Below are 24,860 nucleotides of genomic sequence, written 5' to 3'. Positions count from 1 at the left end.
TTGTGCCGGTCGGCACTATTTTTGGCCAAGATGGCATTTTTTGCCGGCCGATTGCTGTTCATCTGCTTTTGCAGATATTTTTAGACAGCTGTATTGCTTTTGCTCCCCTCTATACACGTGTATGGAGGGATTTCCCTCTTGCAAAGCTTGTCTTGTAAGCTTTACAAGAGGCATATAGAGAGAAGCTCTCTCTAAGGCAAAGAGGGGGGCTTTAGACATTTTTGAGAGAGGAAAAATACAGAGGAGAGCTCTGGTTTTCTAGGGTTAGGGTTAGACATACACAACCTATCTCTCTTTCCCTCTCATTTTGTTCACTAGGTGTTTTGTGTCTCACTATTGCACACAAACACCTAGTGTTTCACCTTCCTCTTGGAGCTAAGGTTCTAAAGAGTGTGTTTTGAAGCTTTGGTGTTGGATTCAAGCTCAAGGAGGCCATTGGAGCACCATTGTTGAAGAGGACTACAAGGGTGAGAAACTAGTCCCTTTTTCTCCCATTTTTGCATTGATTTTCTACTAGTCTTAGAGCTGTTTTTGTGATTATTGTATAACATAAAAAATTTCTGTTTTTAAGCCCTCTTTGTTGTTTATTAAGAGTGTTTTGTTGTTTGAGGGTTGTTGACCACCCTTAGGCCTTGAAAGGCCTCTTTTTGGACCATTTTATATTAGCTCCGGGATTTTGGTGTTGAGGTCTCTTCACCACTGAAATCTTGAGGGATTTCAGTGGTGAAGATGATGCTTTGAAGTCCCAAGAAGGAGAGGGCCACCCCCTCTCCTTGTTGTCCTTGAAAAGGGCATATTTTGACCTCTTAAGGAGGCCTATGCTTGAGTGTGTGTTGAGCATGTTTGGTTTGTTTTTCATGCTTATATATCTATAATATAACATTATTTCAAGTTGGTTTTGGAACTTCATGCATGTTTAGCATAGTTTCCATGTAATGCCTTATTTGTGCCTTAACATGTTCTAGGTTGTTAGCCTTTGTTGGAGCATGTTTTAGGCTTGCATTTGTGAAGATTATGTGCTTATTTTGCCATGTTTTAGCTCTGTCCATAATCGTTTGGGTTGATCTTTGCATGCATTATATAGCTCCTTTGTATTTGGGCTTGTTGGCCTTGAGTATGTGCATGTGTAGCATGCCATCTTTGCATTGTTTTGGTGATTTGGAATCATCCTACATGCTATTTCAGTCCCATTTCCATGCTTGTTGGATTGCCTTGCATGCCTCTTTAATGCTTTGAAAGCATGTGTTGCAATGCTCCATATTTTGGCCATGGTGTATGCCTTTGAATTTGGGCCACTTAGATGCCATCTAAGGAGTCCTTTGGCCTTGTTTTAACATGCTAAAAATCTGTTTTTAGTTGTTTAATGCATGCCATGTTTGGTTATGATAAGTGTAGATCAATGCCTTATTGATTTGCCTTGAACACTTGGACTATTCGTTGCATGTTTTGGCTTGATTTATAACTTGATTTGGCATCATTTTATAACATGATTTTAGAGCTTATAATGCATGCTAATTTGTCCATGTTTCCTTCTTTCAAGTGTGCTTGAATGTTGTTTGATTTATGCTTAAGTGTTGGCCCTTATGTGCATGTGTGTGTGCATGCCATTTAGCCCTCACCTTTTAGCACATTGACTACTGTTTTAGGCCTTTTTAGAGTTGCCTAATTCATGTATAAGTCCATCTTGCCATCCATTTGCAATGCCATATGTATACTTGCATGATTGCATAAGTGCCTTGCCATGTCATGTTGCATTCCTAGCTTGTATGCCTAGGTTGCATTGCATTTTGCATGCATGCCTTGTTCCTTGAATTGGTGATAGGAATTGGGCCTAATTTGTTTGATTGGTTTGCATGCATTTGAAACCGAAGTTGCATGCTTGGTTCCTTGGGCCATCATGCATGGAAATGCGTGATTGGTGGTCCGAGAACCGAGGCACATGTCCCTTTGAGTCATGACAATGATAAGAGACATGGTTGGTGCATACATGCCTTGAATTGTGCTGCCATGCCTTGTTTTGCCCTCTGTTGCTGTGAGTTGCAGGTTCTGCAGGAATACTCTGCCGACCGGCAGTGTAATGTGCCGACCGGCACCATTTTCCCTGCCGACAGACCCTATTTTGTGCCGATGGCCATGCCACACTGCCGGTGGAAATTTCATCTAGCCGGTGATGATCCCCTCTGTCCAAGGATGTAGTCCTAAGGTTTTGACAACCTCCAGAGGAGAAAATGGAGGAAAACAGAGGCAGCTTGCGCATGGCGGCGCGCTTCTCGAGACGTTTTACTGTTTTCCTAAATTAGTTAATTTGTTAATTAATTAATTTGTAATATTTAATTAGCTTGCGTAGTTAATTAATTTGTAATATTTATTCGGTCCCTCCGAGCGAGGGCAAATCTGTAATAAGTGTGTGTGGGTGGTGTGTATGTCTTCCAACCTCACGTCTTTCTTCCCTTTTATTTACCTGCTTACGATGGTAGATTAGGGCACGTTTAATTTAGCATACCTTATGCTATGCATGTGTGCATCCATGCATTTGTATTACATGCATTAGGCTCGGTACATCATGCTAACCGCATATGTTTTTCAAATCAAAAACTGAATACGTGATAATTGTGCATTTTCACATGACATGTTTAGGATAGCCGAGCCTATTCTAGCAATATTTTGTATGCGACGCATTAGGCACTTCACATGGACTTGGATCATGCATGTTTGCTAACAAGTTCTTTGTTTTGGCACGGAGTACTATGTAAGTATTTCCGCTTTAGCATATCGCATGAGTGTGAATGTTACCATGACAGCATGCTTAACATGTGGCTAGATGCTTATGTGTTATAATTGCTTGAATGCCTGTGGGTGAAGGCTGGATTGTTTGAGTTGGAAAAACTCGTTGAAATCCGTATTTTAGCCTACTTGCGAGTAGCAAATTCCAAAGCATTTTCAAACCAAACGGATATGCAATGTTTATTTCCAAATTAGGCAATCTAGTCTATACTTGTTTGCTGTGCGCATAACATAGTAATTCTAGGCTAATAATTGGAATAAGAACACATAACGTTTTCAAAATTGGATATCACGGTTAGTAGAGGCCGGTCTTCGGACCGGGCGAAAGGGGGTGCTCATAGCTGACCTTCCCCGATCGTACCCAAGCTCCCGAGCCGAGACAACTCCGGTGATGACGGACACGTGGCCTTCGGCACCGAGTCAGGGTTTCCTAAATTTTCCCATTTTAAAAATATTTAGGTGGCGACTCTGTATCTGGGAAAGCAGTCCATGTTTGGCACTACTTTTTCAAAAATCTGTTTCTCAAAACGATTTGCCAGATTTGGACTCTTTGGTTCAGATTAAGAACCGTGACAAAAGTCGAGTCCGAACTGTAGCAGCGAGGTCCCCTCCCCCCCCCCCCCCCGCGGACATGTTACACCAACCTCAGATGAACGTCGGCCGGAATGTCAAACTCCGCCTAAAGTGTTCTAATTTGGTCGGGGTGTCTATCATATGCTTCCACATTCCCATAACGTCAGCTTAAATTGGAGGAGTTGGATTTCAGAAAGAAGGTGTTTTGTAAAGGTTATAGGGACCTCGACAAAAACCTAAATCTGAACTGGGGTATGAATTTGTGAGGATCGTTTCAGTTCTTCTTAGAATTTATGGGTTCTATAAACAAATCCCAAACCTAGATCTATGGAAACAAAGATTGAAGGAACGAATCTGGAAAAGACACAGAAAACAGAAAACAGAAACGAAGAACGTGTTTCAGAATCAAGAACAGTGATGAACTATCACGAACACTGTGATGAAGTGTGTACAAGGGTGTGAGGACAAGAACAGTGGCAAAAGTGAACAAATTTGTGAGTAAAGTGTGTATTCAAGACACGAATTGGGCAAAAGCAAAATCGTAAAATAAATGTACTCAGATACGTGATTTATAAATCAAGAGCTTGAGCAGAACAACAATGGTAACAAAAAATAAGGTAAAGCTTTCTCAAAAACTGGAAACCAGGAGGAAACAGAAGCTTACCAGAGGAGTGAAGCCGATGTTGAAGACGCCGGAGTCAGGAGATGGTTACAATCAGAAAAGGACAGCAAAAGCATCACCAGAGGAGAGGAATGAAAGCTGCTACAGAGCTTGAAAATCTGGAAACAATGGCATATTTTGGAGAGAGTTGAGAGCTTGAGAAAGAGGATGCAAAAGTGAAGAGACGAAGAGAGAAATTGATTTTGATCAAAACGCGGAGAATGGCGGCAAAACACCATCAATGAGCCTAGAACGACGTATTGATCAAACGGCGCACGCAGGTGCGAGACGACTTACTAGCATGTATCGAGTATGATCCAGTGAGGGGAAGACGCATGGCAGAAACAGTTGATTTATTTTGCGTGACAGCTCATACGCGTAATAAAGCTCTTGGAGTTCTTGGTTTAATTAAGCAAGCGGCCTCGGCTGCACTTAGTCGTGTGAAGCCGACGTATTATGACCTCGGTAAATGGATGATACAGAAAGACAGCCGATGTGCTAAACGATATGACAATATAGGTTTCATCACCTTAGAATGCCGAGGTAATAAAACCTAGGGACAGTTGTAGGGAAATATTTTCTGAATATCAACACGTGGCCAAGGTGACGCCGACGTGTCAGCTGGGATGCCACGTGTCATGGTCGTGACGCTGAGGTGATCTCGGCTAAGCGGAGGTTATCTCTGAAGATATCAGAGTCCGGGATAAGCGGATAAGGGACAAGAGTCCTAGAATGAAGAAGGACCTCAGCCTGGATAAGAATAAAGCTCTTCGAGAGTTTTTCTTTATCTATTGGAGAGTCCAAGATAAGCACTGAGCTGAAGTCCATTGAAGCGAGGCTTCTATTGGGACTAGGTTTATATTGGCTATAAAAGAGAGGCACCCCCATGGGTCTAAGGTACGCATTTTATATTCTGAACAGTGAGTTAAGCACTTGATTTATCTTTGAGAGATAACTGACTTGATCGTCGGAGTGCCCCGGGTGGACGAACCACCGCCAAAATCTCTTCTTTCTGTTGCAGGTCAATCAGGCGCCATCTATTTTGCTAGTACTCTCCAGCTGAATACTGAGTTGACAGTGTGGTCAGAAATTCACTCACACAAACATCATTGTTTCTTATTGTATTATTACTTGCAAATAGAAGAAAGTTTGAACACAATCAAACGATGAGTGAGAATAATAATCGAAAAAAGTTTTTTTGAAACAATTCATCAAAGAGGATGTAAATACTCGTATAAATATCAAATTACAATTATTGATTTATGTATTTTTCAATTATAAACTATCCTAGTGTTCAAGAAAAGACACAAAATTGTGGACATAATCATCAAGAAATCATTATAAGTCTATTCTTTTCCATCCTTTTATTTTCATATCAAATATATTCACACATTAATATCAAGAAACATGGCCAATTTCCATATACTTTTTATCTTTTTTTTTTTTTTTTTGGAGGGGGGGAGCGGGTGTGGGTTCGGAAAATACCACAGATATATTAATAATTAGGGAAATTGTCTACATGTGTTATAGCAAGTCTGTGTGCAGGCTGGACAACAGCCCCATGCACCTTAGTAATGTTGGATATGGTTTTATAGGCTTGTTTTTGGGCCAACTTTGGGGCTAAATTTAAGTGGGACCCATGCGTCTTTTAAAGTGAGTTGAAAGAGGTGACATGTTACTTGCTGTATGGTAAGTCACATGGTGAAAACGGTTCGTCAAAATCATTTTATAAGTGAATGAGAAGTTGACATCGTTTTCGGGTTTATGAAATGAGAAGTTAAAGAGTCAAATGTGAGTTTCCTTAAATTGATTGTCTCACACATAGAAACTTTAAAAGAACTTATTTTAGTATATAAGTTTTAGGTTGATTTACTTGGATTGTGCTCCATGGAGCACTCCAAGTTTTATAAGGAGAGGAGTTATGGACAAAGTGGGCTTTGGCCCAAACCACCACGCACGCGTCGCCAACCGAGCTGGGCTGTGTCCATGGTGTGGGTCGGGTTGGGTCCTACCTTTAATTTTTTAGATAAAATTCATTTGAATTTTTTCAAAATTTTTCCAAGGAAAATTTGAATTTCTAACGGAATTAATTCAAATTTTGCGCCAAAATTCGAATTCGAATTCGAATTTTCTGTCCGAACCAGTGCCTCTCTCCGGTCACCTTCCTTCCCTATCCAGCAATTCTCGTTTCACACCTGTTCGGAGGGATTTTCTACCCTTATGAACAAACACCTTTTTGCCTATAAATAGAAGACCTTTTTCCAGCAAATTTTTTATTTCATTTTTTGCTTCCTGTTTTCTTCTCTCTTGCATATATTCCTCATATTAGTTAATAGAATTTTCTGAGTTGTATAACATAGGTTTGGTTCGTCGAACAGATTGTTTATAGTACTACTACAATCTATGTAAAATCATTGTATCCTGAGAGATAAACGCCGATAACTCATAAGTACTTGTGCTGTGGCGAATCTGTCTTAAGGATAGAGTATCACACACTCAACTTGATCAAAGGTTGCTATTCTAATTTCTAATACAAGAATATTTATGTAAGTAATTTATTTTTGTTATTTCAATTTCATTTCTCTACACAGATGATTGTTCCAATAAGTAATAGCTACAAAAAGGAATGAACTACTACAATTCTTTATATCCATTGTAACAGTCGCAGCAGCTCACTTCGGATCAGATTTGCCATTAAGAACATCCACCAAAACTTTTGAGTCGGTGAAGATAGTTATTCATCGCATCCCCTTGCTCACGGGCCCATTGTAAGGCTTCCAAACATGCTCGAGCTTCTGAAAGAAATGGTGATGGGAGGTGTAGTCGAGTTGCACTTTGGCAATGAGAAATCTATTTAACAATTTTTTAAAAGATTTTTTTAAATAGTGTAATTTGAGATTTTTGATTTGTTTATTATTTACATGTATAATTTGAAATATATATATATATATATATATAAAGTGTATTAAGAGTAAATTATAATCCTAAATAATTTAATAGAGTGTATTGAAAAATTAAATGTATTGAATAATTTTTTTGGTACAAATAGAATCCCCGCACCTAAGGCAGGCTGGTCTGCTTGTTAGGCTATGTGAGCATTTTCTCATTTTTTGAACAAAAATAACGGTTTCACAAGGTTAAATACATCACACATATTATAATAATAATAATAATAATAATAATAATCTTCAAAGGCTATTTAGATTGTGAGATGAGAATTAAAGAAATTTTTTATTCTCATAATTTTTTATTTCCTTAATCATGGCGCAAGTGATAAGAGACAAATTTCTCTTTATATTTTTGTCCCCCCTCATCAAACCCTTTAATCCAAACAAACTATCAAGGAGATAACCTCTTATCTCATGTTAACATTTGAATTGGAAGTGGGATTATGATTTTCAGAAATGTTTTCACCATCAAGTTATCAACCCTAACACTCGGTGCTCAATGTGACGTGAAAGGCACCAATTAATGTATTATTATGAAAAGAATTGCAATGGTACATGATTTCATTTATTTATTTTATTTTATTGGGGGGAGGGGGGGGGGGAGAATCTACCATTAATTTCACTATCAAATCCTCAAAAATAGTCCAAAAGAAGAAAAGGGTGAGAGGGAAAGAGGATTTGGAGTATTGCATTAAGCCATATCTAATTGTTTGGAAATATTCCATTCCATCTCTTTCATCATATTTAAAACTTAAAAGCTCCCCCACCAACTACCCCATTTGTTTCATTTCATGCCTCATATAGCCTAATCTTTTTTTATAATTATTTGAAATAGTCTTTCTCTCTCTCTCCCCCCTATATATCTATTAGTGATACGTGCAAAGGTGATGCGTTTTCAGTTGTACATTTAATCTTTTCGGCAAGCAATTTAATGAATGAGAGAATTGAATAGAGAATCAATCAACAATTACTGGTTGAAGTGTTAGTAGTTACCTATTCTAAAGGTATTTTGGATAAATAAAAAAGAGTAGTGCTACATATCCTAATACATTACTCTATTTTAACCTCTAATGAGGTGAAAAAGAGAGAGTAAAGAGACAGAGAGAGAAGTGTGGATCCCCTTTCACATAGTCTATTCATTGAGAGTAAATTGGAGTGGTACTCAATTAGAATTTTCAAATATTTTTCAATAAAAAAAAAATGTGACAAATTTTTTTTAGCTTTTTTTAGGGTTGTGTTTTATGTAATATATTTATTTATTTATTTATTTATTGAGGACCAGAGCATACAGATAGATGTGTTTGTTAAGATGTCCCCGAATTGTTTGGTCCCCTCTCAATCAAGATGTGGATCTACAAAAGCATTTTTTGGGCTCCTATACATAAATCTACATCATAAGAAAATTTTAATGATTTTTAATTTTTAGTGTGTTTTTAGAAATATTTTTTCTCAAAATTTTTAACTAAACATTACTATTCAAATTTAAAATGTGATTGAGCAATACACATAGAACTAATATGATTGAGGTGCTTCTTTACTAGGCATAAATGCTTAGGCTATAGGACTGCAAATGAACAGATTTGTTCGTGTACAGGCTTGAACTCGGCTCATTCGAGCTCGTTAAATTTTTAATAAATAAGCCTAAATATTATAAACCTTGGCTCGTTAGCTAACTCATTTAATATTTATTATTTATATATATTAAATAATGTAAAAATGTGTGTAAAAAATAAGATAAATATGTTATTTATATATTTAAAATATAAATTTAAATAATAATTAACTATAGATAGTACATTTATATAATTGTAGTAATATATATTATTATTTTGGTAAAATATTGATTTTTTTTTTAAGTATGTTTTTATATATATATATATATATATTATATAATTATATAATCAAAGTTTTAATTGTAACTTTAATCTCATAAGTATGAATTTATACATTTTTTGACTTGTTAAGACTCGAGCTCGGTTCATTAAATTTTTATTGAGTTCAAGTTCGTTAAAATCTTAATAAACAAGCTTAAACATACTAAAGTTCAGTTCGGCTCGGCTCGTTTGCAATCCAATTAGACTAGAATCTTAACGATATAAATGTTTCGGTAGGAAAAAAAAGTTCATCAATTGAAGTGTTAACAGTATTGGGAAAAACAGATACAACAAGAAAAAGCAGAATATTGTTAAGAAAAAAAATTCATCAATTGAAGTTATTAACAGTGCTGGAAAAAACAAATATAACAAGAAAAAGCAGAATATTACACGTAAAAAGTTTGTAAAAGAAGTGTATACAGTAGACAATAAGCAGAAGGAGAGCAGAAGAAGAAGAGAAATATCAAAGGGAATAAGTGGCGGTTGACCTAGAGGAAAGGAAGGTGGGCTGGTGGTCGACCGGCTGGAAGACCGGTGAGACAACCAGCTAGTTGTCTTGGCGGTTGACCGGTTTGACAAATCAGAACCATTTCTGCTTCTCAGTTATAACATAGCAGATCGATTGAAGGATTGAAGGACATACGACTAGCAGATTGATTCAAAGATATATGTACCAGAGCAGTAGGAGTGGAATAGTTGTCACCGGTGATGGAGTGGGTAGAGTGGGTGGATGTGCACTTCTTCGGTAGGCGTCTGATTAGAGAATACGCTTCACAAATTTGGCCTAACACACATAAATTGGGAATGAATTTGGGGATGTTTGAGGAAATCAATGAGTTGTAATTTAAAATTTGAGAGAAATTTGTGATATAATTGACCTCAATCTTGTCGTTGTTTCATTGCTCGGAGAGTGAATCTTCCACAACGCACAAACTGCAACTTATTTGATTTGTGGGAGTTGGTAGATACGATTTTATGGGTGGAGAGGGGATTCACAGACATAATTTAAATTGGAAAGTCTCAGTTCACAGAGAGCAACACGACTCGTGAAGAATCTTGAGCTGTGATCATTGAAAGAGAGGAAGACGACTCGTAAAGTTCAACTTTAAATTTCTTTCTAGGTGAAACTTTTCAGAAATTTAGTTTTAAATTTCTTTCATGTGAAGCTTTTCTGAAATGAAGAATATTGAAGACACAGAGTATGTTCTGTTGGAAGTTTTTTTTACAATGGAGAAACGAAGGGAGAAATCTGTCAAACGGATAGTAGAGATATATTTTGAATTTATAGTGGAATTACGATTTGAAAATTGTATCCAAACATGAAACGTAAATGTACGGGTGGAAATATATTTTGAGAATGCAACCAAACAGAGCCGTAGTTTCTCTTTCCTTACTCTCTATCTCATTTAAAAATAATAAAATAAAATAAAATAAAAAAGATTTACGTGTAGGTCTTAATAAATTGACTTATTGTACAATAGATTCTATGATAATTAATGACATTTTTCATCAAACACTATTAACAAAATATCACTAAATATTAATTTTTAGTGACAGTTTAAAAATTTTGTTATTAAAAATGCCACTAATAATAAATTTTAGAGATAATTTAAAAAAATCGTCACAAAAAAGTCACTAATTTTCAACTTCAGTGACAGTTTGAAAAATTCGTTATAAAAAAAGTCACTAATTATAAGTTTTAGCGATAATTTATTAAAATCATGACAAAAAAAAAGGTCATTAATTGTCAATTTTTAGCGACATATGTAAAAAAATCGTCACAAAAAATTATTTTTAACAACGATTTTACTAAAACTCTTTTTTAATAGGATTTAATGGGAATTAAGTCTCATTATTAAGACTTTTTGATAGTTTATCTATTAAAAAAAATTGATTTACCCAATATAAATTGCAGATTGATAAATAATAATATTAAAAAAATCGAGTTGATTGCACAAGATCTGAAAGAGAGAAGGTATACAAATTTTCTCACATTTATGTGTAAAGACTAATTTCCCAAAAAAAAAAAAAAGGGAGGGGGGTATTATGCTTACCCCTTAAATTTTGAAGAAAATATAGTAAATCTTACAATTTTGATATAATTATATTGAACTCTATTTAGATATTAATTCATATAACATTTTATCCTATTTTCATCAACAATTTGTTATATTAATGAAAAAATGATATCGTCATCTCTTTTATACAAAAAATTTATACTTTATGTTGTTTATTTTTGTATTTTTGCATTATTTGTATTAGTTTTGATCTATTTTGTCTTACTAAAAGAAAATTGTGTATAATTATGTAAAAATTGTAAAACTTATTATTATTATTTTCTAATCTCAATAAAGTTTAGTGTAATTTACCCTAATAAATAATATTTGGTTGCTCTATCACATTTTGAGCTCGTAGGCAAAATATTGGATTTCTTGAGCCAAAATTATGAGAGTGCCATTATTTACTAGGTCACATTTTCGAACTTTTTTTTATCCCTTCTTTTTATTTTTGAATTTATAAATTTATGATTTTAATTTCTGAAATTTAAAATTTAAAAAGTTTTTATAAAGTCATTTTTTTTTATACTGTAACAGGAAATATTCCAGAGGAGCGTCATAAAAACTATACTGGAGAAATAAATGAAGAAGAACAAGAAAAAAATCCAGCCAGGTTCAATCATAAATTGCACCAACTTTCATGAAATCAAATTCCTTACACATAATAATAACAATACAATATAAAAATAAGATAAAGCTTTCATGCTTTATTTAGAAAGCTTTATTTAGAAATGACATGTGAAAGCCCCTCACTCCTCAATGATCAAATATCATGACCCCATCTCTTTGGCTTCATCTGTTCCCCATCTTCTCTCTCTCTCTCTCTCTCTTATTCATCTCTCTCTCTCTCTTGTATCTAAAACTACCATACCAAAGGCCACACAAATTTTGAAGAAAAATTGTTTCTTTTTGGTTGTATGCTTGGATGCTCAACTACCCTTCCAATTGGTGTAGGGAAGTGGACCCATCTCAAGGCACCCCAAGAAAAGTGTTTACAAAAGAAGTAATCAAAGGTTACTAAAAACCCAAAATAAAAATTTTTAAAAAAAAATGTTCAGAATTTCATTTAATATAGTATGATCGCATTCAAATTGAATTTGATCTATAAATTTAAATTCTGAACAATTTTTTTGATTTTTTTAAAAATATATTACTTTGAATAAATATTTGGTATTTAAGTAAACGACTTCATTTTTAACCCCAACATTCCGGTGTTAGGGAATGATCCCTCTTAGGGTCCTTGCAATAGTCGTAAACCAAGGAGTGACTTTGGACCCATCTCATGGCCATGAATTGCCTTCTGGTGAGACCACCAGTCCGGTAAGGGGAGGCAGAGACAGGTCGGCACCACCGTGGAGCATAGGCTGAACAACCAGTTGCTTTAAAATTCGTGTACATGCCAACAAATGGTTGGTACCTATAATCAGCCTTGTATTTTCCTTCCTCTGTAGCCCAAGATGAGGCATCCCATATGGACCCATAAACCCACATTGGCCTTAGTGGAAATGTTGCTGCACTCTTCCTTAGGTACCTCCTTATGGGCACATCGTCCACAAGGAATCTGAAGAAATAAATTGAAGAAATTAGTACAAAAAGATATTCCTTCTTTTAATATTTTTTATGTGACAATGCAAATTCAAATTAATAAAACAAGTACAATAATTGGCCTTAATGATTCATGAATATGGTAGGGAAGTGAGTTTGATACAGGACAGGGGACAAAGAAAATGATAACGTAGGATCCACTCCCTACGCATACACCTCCTCAATTAACCTCAGTAAAATTGAGACTATTACCATTAAAATCACTAATTAGCTTGGTTCGTGAATTAGGAATGTTATAATGATTCACGTTTATGTATTAAAGTTAATTATCATCTCATATATTACACCATATTAGTTTAATGTGTTTTACCACTCGCGTTGACAAGTCATGTAATTAATTAACGAAATATATTAAAAAATACGATCAGTATAACATTATTTATCACAAGTTATATGAATACTTTACTTACATGAGCTCCTTAGGACTCCATAGTATGGCATAGTGATGGAAATTTTTAGTAGGATCAAACCATAGATGAAACTTCATTTCTCTCCCAATTATCCTCCCATCCCCACTTCCTCTGATGTAAACATTTGTCTGTAGTGTATATGGCTTCCCAAATGTTGTCCCAAGGAATTCTATGTCCACCTCATCATGGTACCCTGGATGAACTTCATTGTTTGAAAGCTGTCATTGCAATACAATTCGTCATGAACTAGAAAGATCAATTGAAATTATATAACATGTTCATAAGATTTAATTAATCATTAAACTTTTTATTTAATGAACTTTGTATATACTGCAAACATTTAATACTTCGTTGATGTATCATGGGATTAAAATAAAAAATAAATTCAAAAGAGAGTGAAAGTTGTATAGTGGCAATTTACAAGGATCTGATTAGAACATAAAATAGGATCTGATTAGAACAAGATAAATTCAACTTTATTTTTATTTTTAAAAGAATATATTCGTGATTCGAACTAACACCATTACAAACACTGATGACAAATCTTACCGCTAGTTCATCCTGTCCTTCCTAGTTCATGAACTAATATGATTAATGAAAAACATATTTACTAGTCTAATTCATTAAACAACACATATGACTATAATGCTAGAAGAACTTAGTACAATTCAGAATTAATTCATTTTTAATTTCTCACGTAGAAAGCTGTAATAACTCCAGCAGTGTAACCAGGTTGAAGCTTGATGTTGGCACCAAAATACCCGGATCGAAACGGGCGAACCGACTTGAACCCACTTCCTGTTACCATAAATCAATCAAGAAAAACAAAGAAAAATATAAAATACCCACAAAGAATTTCAAATGCTTTACCAAGAAACAAAGTCACAACACAAACATGGATATACAAAATGTGAGGTATCTATAGACCTGAGGTGCTATCAAGCCAGATTGCCAAGGCATTACTGTCCATTCTTTGATGCTGAGGACCCCAGAGGTTTCTATAGCCTTGGTAAAAGCTCATAGACCTGAACTTGGTGCTTGGGTAGTAGCCAGGTGAGGGTGGCCAATAGGAAGCTTGGCTTGTTGATGGAACCATAAGGATGAGAAGAAGTGAAAGAAAGAAAGCCATGAAGATGGAACCAAGATAAGAAAAAGAGTGGATAGAGAAAGAAGAATTATTGTAATGGGTAAATGCAGGGTTGAGAGAGAAAAAGAGAGAGAGACAGAGTACATCATGGAGAGCAGAGTATGGCAGTACAGATGATATAAATAAAAGGGAAAATTTCATTTCAATGCAAATAATTTCATTTTTAGCTTCTTTTGAGAAAAAAAAAAATCAATTTATTAGTTTATTAATTTATTTAAATTACAATTTTTTTTAAAAATCAAAAAAAAATTAATAAATAAACTTTTTTTTCTACCTCCCAAAACAAGCGAGGGTGGTGCGCTAGTTAAAATACAACAAATTAAATTATGTTTGGCTTAAAATACACAAAAACCTAAACCACAAAATAAAAGACTTACCCCAAAATAATTACACTACAAATTAAGTTGCCATTTGGTAATTTACCTTTTTTAGTTAGTATTTGGGGCTAAAATAGCCACAAAAGACAAAACAGGCTATTTTAGCCACAACAAACAAAACATCACATCCAACCCATAATCATTACACTCTTCTCTCACAAAAAAAAGCCAAAAAGCCAAAAAGCCAAAAAGCCCTTCCCAAACCAAGCTTTTTAGCCCAGGCTAAAATAGCCAAAAAAGCCAAAAAGCCAAAAAGCCAACCCACTTCCCAAACGGAGGCTAAGGCTCTTTTGAGAAGATGGCTAAAAGTTAAATTTTGTTTTTTAACCTATTTTAGATCACATCACATTTCTACTTTTTTATACATTTTGTCAAACAAAAAATAAATAAAAAATTAGCTTTTAACAAACTTCACAAAGCAATCCATAGTTATTTTAACTTGGGATTAAAACTTTGTTTGGTTTAATTGTTTTGGCTTTTTTGACTTTTCCAAGAAAAAAAAAAAAGTGGAACTTATTGACATTTTGTCTATCTTAAAATACATAAAATAAATATTACATTTGATTTATAGTGCAATTCAACTTATTTGGTTTGAGTTTTCTAAATTTACTTTTCAGAAAATTGAAACTTTTTGTTTTCTGTATTTTTTTATTATCATTGATTTTTTTTATAATATTTTAAGTAATTTTTAATTTGAGATACATCTAACATAAATATACTTAAAAAATATAATATTTTTTAAAAGAATATTTAAAAAATTCACTAATACCAAAAATATAAAAAATAATAAAAATAAAAATTCAGTACATTTTTCATATTCTAGTATATTTATTAATTTAAAAAAAAAATTTAATTTTTTATATTTTAGATACATCTAAGTAAAGTAAATCTAAAAAAGACAAAATATTACCTAAAATTTTGAAAAGATTCACTAAAAATAAATAAAAAAAAAAAACACGAAAAAAGGTAAAAAGGAAAAAAGATTAGTGGATCCCACAATAAGGTGAAGAGGAAATACATGATGCATGAGAAAATGTTATTTGGCTTAGTTTATGTGTAGGGGCAAGAATGACATTACGCTTTATCATCAAAATAGACAAAAGTAAATATTGTAGTTGTTTCTGTTAAAAGCGGTTCATATCAAGAGTTCTTCGTAATATAATTACTTTTGATAACTTAAGGGTGTTTGGTAACTTAGTAAAGATTTAGGGATTAAGATTTTAAGTCTTAAATTCGAAATTTTTGGGTTAATATTTTGGGCGTAGCGTAATTGATTAAGAGGTTAGCTTTAAGTTGTTGCTACCACAGCACTTTGTGTGGGTCCAATGTTCTCTTACTGCGCAAGTCCTGATTTAAGCGGAACTTTTCTTGTGAGGTCAAGGTCGGAGCAAGTTTTCAGATTATAGTCTCCTTACTCAGAACAGACAATAAGATACCTTGATGATTTTTGTAAGGAGTACTGCCCTGAACCTGTGAAAAAGTGGAAGGATTTTTTTTATAAAAAACAACTCTTTTTTATAGCATGATGTTCGGGTCAAATTATGTGCATCTCAATTAATTTTGGAATTTATGTAAAGTGTTTCCTTCATATGGATAGAGCCCATACGCATAATTCCAAGGAGTTGATAGTACTTAGTGAGAGTTGAACCTAGAACTGCAAATAAACAGAGTCATTCATGAATAGATTCGAGTTCCGCTTGGTATATGAGCTTGTTTGAACTCGGTTCATTAAATTTTTTTTGCGTTCAAGCTCGAACTCATTAAATTTTTAATAAACAAATCCAAACATACTAACATTCAACTCGTTAGCTAGCTCGTTTAACATTTTTTATTTATATATTTAATAATGTAAAAATATGTATAAAAATAAGATAAATATGTTATTTACATATTTAAAAAATATGAAAGTAAATAATAATTAACTATAGATAGTACATTTATATAATAGTAATAGTAGATATTATTATTTTAGTAAATTATTAATTTTTTTTAGTATGTTTATATATATATATATATATATAATGTATAATCAAAATTTTAATTGTAATTTTAATCTGATATACAAGTATGAATTTATAAATTTTTTGACTTATTAAGACTCGTGAATAGGTGCGAACTCGAATCAAGTCAGCCAACTTAGTTCGAGTTCGGATCGTTAAATTTTTATTGAGGTCGAGTTCAAATTTGTTAAAATCTTAACAAACAAATCCAAACATACTACGGACCGACTTTACTCAACTCGTTTACAACCTCAATTAAACCTAAAATTTGAACGGAATACATCCTAGAACACCCCAACTGCACCTAAAGATTAAGATCTAAATACAATAATAACTAAGTTGGATCTAATGTGAGCCGCCAACAATCATATGCACGAACCAAGTAAAATACGAATAATCACAATAAAAAACAATTTTATTCATTAAACTTTATGGTGAAAGAAGTGAATCATAGTAATAAAAAAAAAATGATAATGTTCACCATTATAAAATTAGTGAATAAAATCAACCTTCTATTTGATTTACTAAAATGAGTTAGAATGGATTGAAATAAAATGATCAGTCATTATGCTCTCATATGGAATGATCATTCTCTTGAAATGGTAAATGATGATTTTATTTATAACGCATTTTGCTATTATTATTTTTTTGGTCAATTAAACATAAGAATGAATATTTTGATAAAATAATCATTCTATTTTGTTTGATTATAGTGAACCAAATACTACCTAATTGATAAAGTTAACAAATTGATGATGTGTACAATTTTACATGTACATATAAATAAGATGTAGGGTTTTGATAACATGATTGTAAGAAAAAGTAGAAAGTAGTAGAATATAAATATTTTCTCATGACAACTGCTTTTTTCCCATCCTGTATGGAAAAAACTGTTAGCCATGGATGGTTTCATGGGTGCAAAAGCTTAGAAAAGAAGATTAGGTGTCCATTAAATGGGGCAGACTATATGAGTGCGAGTTTGAAGGGGGGGAGGGTGGTTTGGTTCGCTTTTATTCATGATTTTTTGTTTTTTTTAATTTGTTTGTTTGTTTGTTTTTGTTTTTTTTTAAGTTTTAAGCTTATGAATTCTACTCAACTGGATAGTCCGGAAAACTAAAAAAATTCAAAACAAGACCCAAAAAAAGGGGCCAAAAATAATTAGTCTTTTTTAGGTTTTTTTATTTTTGAAAATTTTCAATTTTTTTTTTTTACTTTTTAAATTCGTATACACAAGATAGATCAGAAAAATAAAAAATTTTGACATAATTTTGCAAAAAAAAACAACTTAAAACAAAAAATAAAAAATAATTTTTTTTTTTTTCCAAAACACCTTTGATACCTTAATAATTTCATCATTCATTTTGTGCATATCGGTCATGCAAAAAGTAAAATTAATTATATAATCATAATTATATGATTAGATCATATTTATATTTAAAATAGTGGACAACAACTATAATTTTGATAATAAATTATTTTTTATTTAAAAAAATATATGATATAATCATATGATTATAGATATTCAATTAATTTCACTCTTTATCTAAGGTCTTGCTTGGGGATAATGGGTATGTTTGGTTTGTGTTTGAGAGATGTGTTTTAGAGATAAAAAGTACGAAAAGTTGTTTGGTTTGATTTTTTTCAAAAGATGTTTTGGAAAATTATTTTGAGAGAGAGTTTTGGAAAAAGTGATTGATTTGATGTGTGTGAGAGAGAGATTTGTTTGGAAAACTTGTTTGGTTTACAAGTTTTGAGAAATTTTTTTAGAAAAATTTGTTTGATTTGATTACTTTTAAAAACTTATCACTCTCTCTATTTTTTTTATATATACAAAAAAATATTAAAATAATATATTCCCAAACAAAACTTAAATACTTAAAATATTTTATAAAATAAACTGTTCAAGTAAGGTGTGATTGATCAACCAAGACCCACGGGTATGGTCCAGTTGGATCTCCTAACAGGAGACCGATCCTGTCCCCTTTAAAAGAACCCATGCCCTTGTGTTATATGTATAGATTTTGTGACTCATCCACAGAAACGTGAATGGATTTGCCTAAAAAAAGCCTTCTGTCATGGAAAGTAACATGCATTTCTATTGAAAAAGTCTAGGATCCGACCTAACCATTTAGATTTTTTTAGTTGTGAAATTGTGCGATAGAAATTAAATTTATGTAGTATAAAATTTATATGTAAAATAAATAATAATTTTAAATAATTAAATCTAAATTTATACTATTATTCACTTTGTTTGGTTTTGATTTTCAAAAACAATTTTTTAAAAAAATTATTTTTTTATTTTCTGTATTTTAACACTTTCAGTGAATTTTTTTAATATTTTAAGTAATTTTTTTTTAATTTTTAGACACACCCAACATAAATATACTTAAAAAGTATAATATTCGTGAAAAAAAATATTTAAAAAATATACTATACCAAAAAATATTAAAAAATAAGAAAATTCAGTACATTTTTCGTATTTTTGTATATTTATTAATTTTTTAAAATATTTTTAAAATTTACTATTTAGATACATCTAAGTAAGGTGCGTGTAAAAAAGTAAAAAAAAATGTTTAAAATTTTAAAAATATTCACTAAAAACAAAATAAAAAATTCAATTTTCAGAAAACTGAATTCAGAAAATTAAAATCAAACACACTGATTATTTTTATTTTGAAAAAAGATTAAGAGCTCTAAATTAATAGCTCTAATTGGTGTGTGGATCTCATGTAATGTGATGTTTTGGCCTTCGTTTTTTTTTCCACATCATTAATGCTTTTTTATTCTGTGTTTGGTTGAGGGATTTGAGGAGAGATTTGGAAGAGAAATCAAAAAGATATGTGAAATATGAATAAAACATACATATATTTCACCTAGTTTCATATACTTTTTTTCTTTCTATTTCCAAATTCTTCTTCAAATCTTACAACCAAATATAACGTTACAATTTTCAAATTAAAAGAATGTATCATTTATGTTTTATTTTTATGTCTCATTCTTTAAAGTAACAAACTTTGAATTAACCCCCAACTTTTGGATTTTTTTTTTCTTAGCTGGTAACTATAGCTTTTTATTGTGTCAGATTCAGACAATGTAGGTCAGATTCTGGTTAAAATCAGTCAAGATCTGAGTAATGATGTACTTAAACCTGAACCAGTATAGGTCCAATATGAGTAATGCGATGCCGCTCTGAAATATGTGATAAAAATTTTGATATTTTCTAATAAAATTTATAGCATTTTTGGTCCAATAATGGGGGTAGGATCGTATGGCGGAGAAGTCATGGGAAATTTTATTCATACACCATGAATCATCTCAATACATACTATTTAATTATTAAATTTATTATTATTCCATCTATGTTATATACAAATTGTGTTTATAATTATTTATATATATATGATTGTGATTTTTAATTTTTTTTTACATACGGAAAAAGGAATATAACAAATGTAACATATCTTTAATTAATTATTTTATATTAGTTTTTATTCAAAATTTTAAAATAATGTACGGACAAAATTTATAACTAAATTAAGAAAAAATTTATTCATAACTATATTTTTTTATTTCTATATAAATACTTAGAAAAATAAACCTGAAAAAGGTAGTCAATATAAATATTATACATTAAGTGAAGAAATATGGCTAGTAATTATGCTTACATAAATTTACTATAATTTCAATTTCAAATTTAAATATATATATATATATATATTTTAAAAGTATTTTATTTAGTTAGTACCAAATATAATTTTCTTAACAAAAAGGAAAGTTATAAAATTTTGTTACAAATTTTCAAATGTTTATTGTTAAACATTCTATTCTACTTACTTGTTTGTTTGCTTGTTTGCTTTGGGAGTTTTGATCTTTAATCTTTGTTCTACATTCATCGTATTATTTTTTCTTCTTACTTGATTTTCGCATGATACTTCTTTTATAGTGCATCTTCGAGTGTATTAGTGAAAACATCATATACTTGAAATTCATAAAATTACAATATATAGGGAAAAAAAAAAAAGAAGAAGAAGAAAAGTAAGCAATTACACAAAACTAAAACTAGTTTAAGAAAAAATAAAAACAAAAATGAAAAATTTTTAAAATAGAAAATGATTTATTTATTAATTTTTTAAAATAAACTTTGAAAGAAAACAAAAAAAAATTATATAAAAATAAAAGTACAGAAACCAAACATAAAATATAATATAAAAAATAAATGAATTATAAGATTTTTAAGAAGTAAGACTCACAAACAAATTTTATAAAATCCTGTCTATTCATATACTTTTTGTGTATATTTTTTATACTTTTAATCTTGAGAATAACATTGAAATAGTTTGCACTTCTTGCATTAAGTCCATCTAATAGCTTTTACAATCACAGATATAATAAATTTCATAACACAAAATACAAATAATTGTAAAACAAAGTATCTAAAAAAATGAAAGTAACGTTCAATGATAATGTAGAAGTAAACTTGACGTTTTAATTGGAGATATAACAAGATAAATCGTTGTAGAAGAGGAAGACAACCTTTATTTTTCATCACAACAATTACATAACTCAATATATAATTTTAATGTCTCTCACTCTTTCATATGTCTAATTTTCTATTAATATTAGAATGAATGCATGAATCAAAAAAAGTAATATTTGATAAGATAAAGAGATGTAGTTTGAAACTTTTCAATTGTTGAATTCTATTAATTAATAATTATTAGGCTTCAATGGTCAGGTTTCTAATATTTGTTAGTCATTAAAGCTGAGTTCTTTGAATTCATCTATATTCACTTGATAATTTGAGAGTGGACACATTTCAAGCTTTTACACAAATACTTGACACATTTTTTTAGCATTATTAATGAAATGCAGTGTAATTTTTTTTTTTTTTTTTGTAATTGTAACTTGTTATTTTTTAATAAGAATTTATATTTGTTTTAGATTTTTTTAATATACAAATTATTTTTTACAGTGTATTTTTTTTTCTCTTTTTTTTTTACAATTACAATCTGTTATTTTTTTTTAATAAGAATTTATATTTATTTTAGATATTTTTTTAATATACAAATTATTTTTTACAGTGTAATTTTTTTCTTTTTTTTTCGCAAATCCAACCTGTTATTTTTAATAAGAATTTATATTTATTTTAGATATTTTATTAATATACAAATTATTTTTTACTGTGTAATTTTTTTCTCTTTTTTTCGCAATTGCAATATGTTATTTTTTTTTTATAAGAATTTATATTTGTTTTAGATATTTTTTTAATATGCAAATTATTTTTTTTTGATTTTTTATGAAAATAATTTAATAATTTCATCAGTAACCATAGTGTATAGGAGAAGTTGAAATTGGTGCGGTAGTAGGTATGAGAGAATTCAAAAAGACTTGTGGATTAAAAAAAGTCAATAAATACTGAAGTTTTTTTTTTAAAATCAAAAAATTAGAAAATTAATATTAGAATATTGGATCTCCCACAATGCTTGTGAGTTAGAAATCTCATTTTTCTTATATAATATATAGATATGACAATAATACCTTCAATTAAAATGACTACTATATGTACTCATTCAAGTAATTCACATATGAAGACACAAATCTTTCTTTACACACCATTACTTACACACTATATCTTTTAGAACAAATCTCTTTTTCCAACACTGTTCATCTTAATCATTATAATATAATGCACTACACTTATTCTCTTCGCCATTATAATCTTCACCATAATTTTTCAAATTCAAAACATTATTGCTTTTGAAGATATAGGATTTTAATAACATTAAAATCAATTAGTTTTGAAGATTTGCACACAATGGATAACACTTGGATTGTTGATTTGAAACAACACAACAATAAAAATATTAGTTTACTTTTTTATTTGTCTCGTTCGTATAGAAGATGACTTATTCATTTGTTACGTATTACGACAATCAGAGTTGAACATTTATAAAATGTTCAATTATTTATATTTGAACAAATTATTTTGTTCAAATTATTAAGGTTAATCAAATATTAAATGTTCATACATAAAAAAGAAAATTGAACATTTCAATTGTGGTGTGTACTAGTTTATTAGCTTGAGATTAAATAGGGGAAGTTATGATGTGAACTGAGATATTTTCACAATCTATAAATTGTTATATATGTGTACTAAGTAATAGTGTGTACTGAGAGAATCGATAGTGTGTAAATAAAATTACCCATAAGTTATTGAGTGGTTCTAGAGTATTGTCATATGGAGTCTCAAATTAGGACCAAGGGATCTAGCTATCTCAACAGACTTTTGTGATGTCCCAATAAGGTTTTTTCTAAGTCTTTTTTGATAATTCGAATTGTTCATATTATAAGATTCGTTGAATACATCATCAATGTAAAAAATGGAATTGATTGGACATCTATCACTCCTTAACAAAAGCACATTTATTAATTTTTTTTTTAAATAAACGTTTAGCATGATCTTTATAGTTTTTTTTTAGAACAATTAATATATGATCATGGGATTACAGATTTTTGATTAACCTGATTATTGTTGGAAAATTTCTAAATGCAGTGGTAAATTGAAATAGACTCCATTTAAATGAAAGCGTGCAACCCTTCATTTGAATAAAAGGGTACAATCCTTTCATGGTGTCTATTTATTTCAAAGGAAGGGTTATGTCCCTTTTTTGTGTCTTTTTTGTTCAAACTAAATAGGTACCAACAAGCCTATATAAAGTCTGTCCCCATTCCAATTTTTTTAATTCCAAATTCCTTAAGTTCAAGTATTTTTCGTGTATTCTTCATTTGTGTGAGTCTGAATTTTGTGAGTGCAAATCATAATTTTGGTTCACTGCACAATCAAACAGTGTGCTCTTTTCATTCATGGTGATTGTTGTATCTTAGAGACAAGACGTCCATTGTTCTCAAACACTTTTGGAGATGAGGAAATTCTATCTTAAAGACACAGTATTCAAACACTGGTCTCAGTCACAAACTTATTCATAAATCATCTGTAGAAGTACTATAAGATTTAATTTTATCGTTTCCTTTATTTATTTTATTTTCTTTAATTAATTATTGCCGAAATTATCTCCAACAATTTTAAGACAGAATTTCTATACTATTTTATGTATTAAAGTATTGATTTTTTCGGTTAAAATTAATTTTTAGCAAAAATTTTTTCTTATATACAACGTATTAGAACTCTGGGTTTATACTATTTAGTTTGTTTATTACACATTTGTTTACAAATATTTACGCAAATCTGTATTTGAGTATAACTCTTTTTCAGTTAAATTTTGGTTTTAAGTTTAGAGAATACTGCAATATTTATTTTGGGGTTTTTTTTTTTTTTTTTCTTTGGTTTCGTTTACATTAAAACTCTGGTATCATTTTCTATATTGCATCTTTATATATTTTTTTTAAAAAAAATATTTGCTTTATTGTTGTGGGTCTCTATTTTCTTTTAGTATAATTGTTATACATGTGGCTTTCTATACTGTTAAGACAATTTTGTTTTAACCATTACAATGTTTCAGCGAAACTCTGTTCTTCTGTATTCTAGTTCTAGTATTAATTTTCCAAAATACTGTTTTTTGGGAACACGGTTGTTGTTGATAAGATTTTCAACCTAAATAAAAAAATTACTGAATTTGTTTGGTTACTGTTTGGTGGATTTTTATTTTTTTTTTGAAAAAAAAAATTGTTTACCCGAATTCTCTTTGCAATAGAACTTTGTTTTGTTGTCCTAATAATTTGTAGTATACTAGATTATTTGGACACTTATTTTTACATTTTTTTTTTATTCTGGTATTGTGAAGTTTACTCTACATATATATATAAATTTATTTTTATTGTTATATATATAGTGGAATCTTCTGTTTAACATAAATTAATTTTGTTAATCAGAAATGGCTATAGAAAGTAATGTTACACCGGGAAATACTGCCCCTACACCCGTTGTGTCTACACCGCTTGCTTCCATTCCGATGGTTGTTGGACATGGTAATGTTCCCGTCAATCATGGAGAGAAACCTGAAAAATTCAGTGGTACAGATTTTAAGCGTTGGCAATAGAAAATGTTATTTTTTTCTGACCACCTTGAATTTGGCAAGGTTTTTGCAAGAAGATGCTCCATCTCTTAGTGGGAATGAAAGTGATGCACAAATTGTTGCAGCGGTGGATTAATGGAAACATGCAAATTTTCTCTACAGGAACTATATCCTCAATGGTTTGGATAACACATTATACAATGTGTATAGTCCAATCAAGACCGCAAAACCTATGTGGGATGCGCTTGATCACAAGTGTAAAATGGAAGATGCCAGAACAAAGAAATTTGTTGTCAGTCGCTTCGTTGATTTTAAGATAGTGGATTCCAAAGTAGTGATCAATCAAGTCCAAGAACTTTGAGTTATCCTGCATGAAATTCATACAAAAGGA

At 30.9% G+C, this 24,860-nt stretch overlaps 1 protein-coding gene across 1 annotated transcript; it reads right to left on the bottom strand.

Moving 5' to 3' along the window:
* Nucleotides 1-11,511: 11,511 nt before the first annotated feature.
* Nucleotides 11,512-14,174, bottom strand: LOC114311253 (putative xyloglucan endotransglucosylase/hydrolase protein 32). Its single transcript, XM_028257382.2, has 4 exons — nt 13,840-14,174; nt 13,610-13,710; nt 12,913-13,130; nt 11,512-12,458 (listed from the first exon to the last, which is right to left on the bottom strand). Exons 1-4 carry the CDS (start codon nt 14,039-14,041, stop codon nt 12,092-12,094), a joined length of 888 nt encoding a protein of 295 aa, XP_028113183.2. The 5' UTR covers nt 14,042-14,174; the 3' UTR covers nt 11,512-12,091.
* Between the last annotated feature and the right edge of the window lie 10,686 nt (nt 14,175-24,860).

The sequence above is a fragment of the Camellia sinensis genome, chromosome 10 (genome assembly GCF_055761805.1).
Source record: "Camellia sinensis isolate YWXY chromosome 10, ASM5576180v1, whole genome shotgun sequence".
Classification (NCBI taxonomy): Eukaryota; Viridiplantae; Streptophyta; class Magnoliopsida; order Ericales; family Theaceae; genus Camellia; species Camellia sinensis.
This window is presented reverse-complemented; position numbering and strand designations above follow the sequence as displayed.